Source organism: Hylobates moloch, unplaced genomic scaffold (assembly GCF_009828535.3).
Source record: "Hylobates moloch isolate HMO894 unplaced genomic scaffold, HMol_V3 SCAFFOLD_12, whole genome shotgun sequence".
Lineage (NCBI taxonomy): Eukaryota > Metazoa > Chordata > Mammalia > Primates > Hylobatidae > Hylobates > Hylobates moloch.
In genome coordinates, this window is record NW_026652287.1 from 102,506,893 (window position 1) to 102,514,416 (window position 7,524).

Sequence of the window (7,524 nt, forward strand, 5' to 3'; positions counted from 1 at the left end):
CCTGCCTCAGTCTCCCAAGTAGCTGGGATTACAGGCTTGTGCCACCACGCCTGGCTAATTTTTGTATTTTTAGTAGAGATGGGGTTTCACCACGTTGGCCAGGCTGGTCTTGAACTCCTGACCTCGTGATCCACCTGGCTCGGCCTCCCAAAGTGCTGGTGATTACAGGTGTGAGCCACCACACCTGGCCTTGAGCTGCTATTTTCAAAGCTGGGTAGTGAGGACACTGTTGTTCATTGTCTTTCTTTCTCTCTCTCGTCCTGGCCTCAAGCAACCCTCCTGCCTTGGCCTCCCTGTACTATTTTTTCTTTTTGAGACAGGGTCTCATAGTGTCACCTAGGTTGGAGTACAGTGGCGCAATCATAGCTCACTGCATCCTTAACCTCCTGGGCTCAAGTGATCATCCCACCTCAGCCTCTCAAGTAGCTAGAGCCACAGGTGTATGCCACCACACCTGGGTAATTTTTGTATTTTTATATTTTTAGAGACAGGGTCTTGCTACGTTGCCCAGGCTGGTCTCGAACTCCTGGGTTCAAACGATCCTCCCACCTCAGCCTCGCAACATGCTGGGATTACAAGCGTGAGCCACTGCGCCTGGCCTATTATTCTTTGAACAAAATCCATCTACCATAGCAAATGTTTTCTGTGTGCACCATATCTCAAGTTTAAAAACGAATAAATGGTTAAAATGGTGAATTTTATGTTGTGCAAATTTTATCTCATTAAATAAAATTGAATGGAAACTCCCTCTGAAACAAAACCACAGTGAATTAATCCCCTAATTACAACTGTGATAAGTGCTGGGATTTGGAGGGAGCCAGATCCAGCTTGGCAGGGGTTGCAGGGTTCTCCGAGAAGAAGTGAAGACAGAAAAATGATCTTTTCACAAAACACGAAGCTGACTATTACTCCCCTGTCTCAAACTGTCCCCTGACCCCCGTGGATTCTCTCTGTCCTCAGGACTAAGATGCAGACGCCCCTTTTCCCCCCCCCGCACTGCTCTGAAGACCCTCCAGCCTCAGCCCAGCCACTCCCTCCTCTCAAACAGCCCTTGCGGTTTCCTCCCCCTGGAGTGACCCTCTCACGCCCACTCACGTGCTAACTCTTCCTCCCCTGTGCAGAAGGCAGGACCTGGGACACCCAGGCCCCAAGGGATGGTTCTGAGGGAACCAGGAGCTGGAGAGCTGACAGGTGGGTCACAAGGGCCCTGGAGTCTCTCTGCTGAGGGCAGTGAGGAGCCTTGGAGGGGCAGATCTGGGGGCCAGCATGTCCAAAAGCCTAGGACAGGCATCTGTCGCACCCAGGAACTCCCCCTGGCCTGGTAGGAGTGTGGGTCACAACTCTTAAGGGCAGCCGAGCAGCTGCATTTCTCAAAATGGCTACACAAACCCTCTGACCTCAAAAGCTGCTCCTAAGTAAGCATTTATCCTACAGACATTCATGTGAAACGACACAGGGTTATTCATTACAGGACTCTTCCCCAGAGCAAAGGAGCAGAAGTAAGTATCCATGTCCACAATTAGGGTACTGGTTACGTAAGTCATGCCATAACTATACTCTGTTATTCCTCGCAGCCAGAAAAAATTACGAGGAAGCTCTTTAAGTAACAATACGAAAACATGTTTGAGAGAAGCGAAAAAGAAGCAGAACAGTGTGTATGGAATGCTCCTTTTTGTGCCAAAGAAAAAAGGGAGCGGAAAATGTGTCTGTGTTGCCTGTATCTATATCTGCTATCTCTGGCAAACAAGCAAGAAACGGGAGACTTAGGCGGGTGAAGCAGGCACCAGGGAAGTGTGTAGGAGCCTTTTCACTGGGTCCTATTCTGTTTCTTCTGAATTCTGGACAGTGTGCAACAAGTTGTCTAGTCAATACTATATAAAATAAAGGGTTGACATAAAGCCAAAACCCAGCAAAACTGATCTATGACGTCAGAAGCCAGGACAGTGACTGCCCTTGGACCACAGTGATGGAAACGACGAGGGCGGGAGATCCTGGGATGTGGTGCATGTTTGACTTTTTTCTTTGGATACTTGTTTACACCGGGGTGCTCCCTTTATAAATATTTATTTAAGCTGTGTATTTGCAAACGTTTGATTTTCTGCGTATGTGGTATTATTCCAGAAAAAGTGTTCAAAATGCAAAATACAAAGATAGCTTCATGGCCCCGCCGTGCGGTTGAACTGGAGGCAAAGGCCAGAGAGCAGGAGGTCGGCACTGGAGCCCAGTGGGACAGGGGAGAGACTGGAAGGGGCAGCTGGGACGGTGGGGAAAGTCGGGGAGAAAGGCCCCTAGTTTCTGGTCGAGCGAGGGGCATGATCTGAAGATTCACAGGGGATCCCGGGGAGGGGAACTGGTTTTTGGGAGATGAAAAATTGGGGTAAGGGTGGGTGTGTGAGAGAGAGAGAGAGATGTGGAGGGGAGGTCTGGGCTGGAGAGGGTTGGGCGCGTCCTGCGGAACGAGGAGAGATTCAGCCTGGGTGGAGGGTAACCAAGGCCAAAGGGGGCGTGGCTGGAGGTGGGCGGCAACAGGGGGCGGGGTAGGGCCGTTGATTTCCCCACGCGGTCTCGGAAACCCGGCCTTGGAGCCCGGACTTTCTGGCTGTGTGACCTTGGGCAAGTTTCTCTTTGTCTTAGCCTCAGTTTTCTCGTCGGAGAAATGGGGATTAAACCTGCCCACCCCGCAGCGCTGTTACAGACGCGGCAGGCGCCACCCAGGGACGCTTCGAGTCTCTGGCCAGCCAATTCTGGCGGGGCCAGGTGGACTCCTTCTGGTCCTGTGACCTTGGCCCGGGACGCCCAGGCAGAGCCTCAGTTTCCCCATCTGCTAGGCGGGAAGGTCGGTCTCCAAATAGCACCAGCAGCGAGAGAGGACTTACCCGGAAGGTGCCGGGTTCGAGCCCGGAACGGCCCCTCCGCAGGTGAGGCCGGGGACACCCTCACCTCTCGGCGTTCGGACGGCCACCGCTGAGGCCTCTTGCGGGCTTCCCGGGGTGGGTCACCGTTTCGTTAGCGCTCGACACGTGGCCCACCCCCTGCACCGTCCGCGTTCCGCCCACTTGGGCCGAGCCGTCCAATCGACACTCATCATGCTCTGCTCGCCCCTCTCTCCGGCCAATCCGCATGTGCCACTGCCCCTGCCCGCAATCGGCGCTCACCAACTCTCCCCGCCCCCTGCCTCTCAACCAATCCGCATATGCCGCTGCTTTGCTTCCGCCCCAGGGGAGGGGCGGTGCCGGCAAGGCAGTCAGTCTCAAGAAAATGATTAGCTCGCAAAGGCGCGGTGGGGGCGGGGCAGCAGCTCGTCCGGCCAATGGAGAGCAGTAGAGGGCGTGAGTGGCGGCCGACGGGGCGGAGTCGTGCGGTGGTCTCCGAAGGCTCAGATCCTGGCTGGAGAGAGGGCGTCTCGGCCGGCTCCATTGCACAGAGCAGATCGCCGAGGCCGGGGGAGAGAGAGAGGGGTCTTACCTAGAGTAGAGGCATGTCTGCGGTTCGAACCCTGGCCCTATCCCAAGAAACGGAGGCTTACAAAGATACTCAGGCACTTTCCAGGAAGGGGCTGGCTAAGGGAGCGTCAAGTGAGGAATTTGACGCCCCCCTGTCCTTTGCGCTCTGTGCTGCCTCAGTTTCCCCATCTGTACAGCACCTGCCTCCTCGAGTGGTGTTTAGAATAATTTAGACTCTGTGCTTGGAAATGGTGGTTGAGAGAAAGAGAGAATTCCCTATCTGTCTTGGAATAAATCCAAACTCCTCTCAATTCATGGTCGGCCTTTCTGGTCCCTGCAGACCTCGCCTCTCACCACTCCCCCTGCTCACTCCGCTCCAGCCACATGGGTCTCCCCTTGCTGTTCCCTCAATGTCCCACCGCAGGGCCTTTGCATGTGTGCTCCCTCAGCCTGGAATCCTAGGACTCCCCACGGCCCAGCCTTCCAGGCTTTCAAAGCGTTTCCTGACCTCCTGGTGTCAGGTAGCCCTAACATCAGGTCGCTGTTTTTAATTTTTTTGAAACGTCAAAAAAAAAAAATTGCTCTATCACCCAGGCTGGAGTACCGTGGTAAGATCACAGCTCGCTGCAGCCTCAACCTCCCGGGCTCAAGCGATCCTCCCACCTCAGCCTCCTGAGTAGCTGGGACCACAGGTATGCGCCACCACACCCGACTAATTTTTTAATTTTTTTGTAAAGACGGAGGTCTCACTCTGTTGCCCAGGCTAGTCTTGAACTCCTGGGCTCAAGTGATCCACCTGCCTTGGCCTCCCAAAGTGCTGTGATTACAGGTGTGAGCCGCCGCACCCTGCCTTGTGTTTTATTTTCTTTTCAGCACTAACTCCAATCTGAATTGGAAATGAATCTTGCTTTTTGAAAAATGCATGGATATACTCTTTTATTGTCAGTTCCCCGCCAAAACACACACATGCACACAGAACAGGGAGCTCCCTGAGGCAGGGGTCCTGTCTGCCTCGTTCACTGCTGAATCCTCAAGTCCTAGACCTGGGCCTGGCCCATAGTAGGCGCTCAATACATCTTTGGGAATAAATGAGAGGAGAGCAGACATTAGGCAGAGGTGAGCCTGGGTGAGAGTGAGGGGTGGATGCCGAGATGGGGCTGGGCAGAAGGAAGGGGGAAGGCAGGAAAGCAAGAATGGGGCCCCCAGAAGAGGTGGAGGGGGGCCTCTGGGCCTAGGAGGAGACCCCTGAGGCAGTGGTCTGAAGTGGGGGTCTGGGTTGGTTTATTTTCCCAGGGGCTGCCAGGAAGGCAGTGGACAGGTTGGGGGCTCCTGGAAAGGGCTGTAGAGCCATCATGGAGGGGCTTCTGGCTTGTCCTGGGTTCTGGGCTGGGTTGTGATTGGCCTCATGGGGAGCTGGTCCCCCAACCCTCGGGGATCCCCTGAGAATCCCAGGCGCGAGGCACCTCCCACCAGTCCACCCAACCCCAGTCAGGAGCCACGAGATCAGCCTGTTCCTCCAGGGCATGCTGGGAAAGGGGCAGGGGGCCGCAGAAATGCGGGACCTGCCTCAGGTCTGGCTGGCCCTGGTCGCGATAGGACGGACCCGGCGCTGGCAGGGGAGCATCAGGACCAGAGGAGGGGTCCCATGGCTCTGAGGCACACTCTGGGGTGAGCGCAATGTTGTCAAAGAGGTCGAGGGTAGAGGTGTCCAGGGCAGCGAGACTCAGGCTGGCGCTGGCATGGGGAGCCTCAGTGGGGGCCACAGCACAGGCCACTCCCAGGAAGGGGGATGGAGGCGGCGGGGGTGGCTTTTGGAGCGAGGGTCTCTGGGGAGGTGCCTCCTGGGACAGGATGGAGAGGGCCAGGCGCTGGGTGGCGGCCTCAATCTTGGTGAACTGCCTGTAAAGACAGATGTGAGCAGGCTGGTCTCTAACACCTGAACTCAAGCGATCCTCCTGCCTCGGCCTTTCAAGGTGCTGGGATTGCAGGCTTGAGCCACCACCTCGGCCAGCATATTTGCAAGGGTCACCTATGTGGTCGCATCACACCATGCTAGTTATTTATTTTGGTGATTCCTGATCGTCCGCCACCCCCATGAAAACACAGCCTCCACGACGGCAAGGAACTTTATCTGCTTTGCTAACTGGCCTGGCACACAGTAGGCACTCAATAAATGCACGTTGACTGTTGCTGGCATCCAGCCCTGGGGGCTGCTTCTCTCTGTCTGTACCTGGTCTCCCCCAGCCAAGGGTACTGGTTGCTCCTTCCCCCTTCCCCCTCCCGTGCCCACCTTCCCCACCAGCCCCCTCACCTGCAGATCTGGTTGTGCAGAAACCTTCTGTGGTTGGGCCGCCTCTTGCGGGGCCGGGTGCGCCGGGGCTGCAGGGCCCGCAGCATGTGGGCAGCCGCCCCGCTCACAAAGGCACACAGCTCCCAGGGGCCGGGCTCAGAGACCCCAGGGCCTTCGGGGACCCCGGGGTGCATGGCCAGGGTGGTCTGGAGTAACTCCCCACAATATTGCTGACCAAAGCACCCCCCAAATCCATGAGCAGGGAGGGGCAGGGGACTTGGGAGGCCCAGGCACCCCAGGCCAGGGAGGAGGCAGGGCTGGGAATTGGGCCAAGGCCTCCCCACTGTGCCCTAACCCTGCCCCACCTCCCAGGAGCCCGACCTGAAGTCTGAGGGAGCGGCAGGTGGGGGCTGATATAGGATGGCAGGGAACAGGGAGGGGAGGGGGCTTTCTGGGACCCTCTAAGTGCCCAATTAGCGCATAGTTGGACCTGGGATATGGAACCCGCGTGCGTCAGCGGGGGGCAGAGAATGGTGCCTGGAGATGGCCAATTAAGGGAACAAAGGCCTCGTTCGGGAGGCGAGGCCGCCGGTAAGTCAAATGCAGCGATTGAACGTGGAGGACCCTTAATTGGAGCCGTGGGGAGGGGGCTGGAAGGGAGCGGAGCTGGGCTGCACCTGCCAACCCACCCCCAGACACACCTGTGCCTCCCTCCCTCTGCTCAGCCTGGCGCCTTAGGAGGGGAAACTGAGGCTCCCAAAGGGGCTGGTGCGGGCCGAGGTCTCCAGCCAGCAGGAGGGGTTGGCTCCTGGGGGGTCACCCCCGAAATCCTGGGGGTCATAGAATCCTGAGCAGCAGAGTGAGGGAGGAGAGGGGAGGGGTGTGGCAGGACGGGAGGGGACGGGAGAACAGGGCGCAGTCTCCCCCAGGGTGTTTTATTGAGGGACTGGGACCCTTGGTGTCTGTGGGAGGCAGAGGATGGGCCAGGTCCCCTTGTTTCTGGAAGGGTGTTGGCCGGAGCGGGGACCCTGGGTCTCAGGTTGGGTAGGGGAGCGCTGGGCATGACAGCCGCAGTCTCTGCTCGGACCCTCACCCTTGGGGATCTGCGCTGGGAAGCCAGGATGTTTCCCGAAGTTGGTGTAACAAATGACCACGCCTCAGTACCTAGAACCGCACGCGCTGATTCTCCTGCCTGAAGCAGGGATTTGAACCTGACATCGTGAGTTTGCTTCCCAGGCCCCTCATAGTACTGACCAGCAGTACTATGGGCAAGGTCAGCAGCTGAGGTCCTACCAGGCCTGGGGTGGGGGCCAGCGGGCAGCTGGCGACATACTGGGAGCTGGGGCTGAGCGCAGCCAGTGATGTTGCCAGAGGTCCAGTTTCCTGTCAGCAGGGCATGGTGAGACCAGCTGCAGGAGGACAGCCAGACACCCAGTGCCCTCACCAGCCACGGCACGCACACGTTAACTGCTACCCCTGCCATGCTCAACACTACCACTGTGCTGAACCACTGCACAGGTGGGGCTGCTGGGCCTGGTGTGGCTGGTGTCTGTGTCGGGGACATCATGGGCCTCCCATGTGTCTCTTGGGTGTCTCCAAGGGTCTCCAGCCTCCTAGACAGCCTCTTGTACTCTGCCTCTTGGTCCCTCTGCCTGCCAGCTGTCTGTGACTCACACTAGCCCCATTGCTATCTCTCCATCTCCCCCGCCCTTGCTCTTTCCTCTTCTGCTCCTCCTGGCTTTCTGTCCATCCCTGGGTTGTCTACAATTCTCTCAACTATCATCTATCACC

The 7,524-nt window shown here is 57.2% G+C and overlaps 1 protein-coding gene across 1 annotated transcript; it reads right to left on the reverse strand.

The window, feature by feature from the left end:
* Positions 1-4,362: 4,362 nt before the first annotated feature.
* On the reverse strand, positions 4,363-6,123 carry CUNH19orf85 (chromosome unknown C19orf85 homolog). The gene is made up of 2 exons (XM_058425054.1): positions 5,755-6,123; positions 4,363-5,342 (listed from the first exon to the last, which is right to left on the reverse strand). The coding sequence occupies exons 1-2, from the start codon at positions 5,925-5,927 to the stop codon at positions 4,847-4,849; spliced, it is 669 nt and encodes a 222-aa protein (XP_058281037.1). The 5' UTR covers positions 5,928-6,123; the 3' UTR covers positions 4,363-4,846.
* Positions 6,124-7,524: the final 1,401 nt, after the last annotated feature.

Coding starts and splice junctions, on each gene's coding strand:
- CUNH19orf85 (XM_058425054.1), bottom strand. CDS start 5,927: ATGCACCCCGGGGTCCCCGAAGGCCCTGGGGTCTCTGAGCCCGGCCCC. Junction 5,343..5,754: donor CTGCACAACCAGATCTGCAG/GTGAGGGGGCTG, acceptor CTGTCTTTACAG/GCAGTTCACCAAGATTGAGG.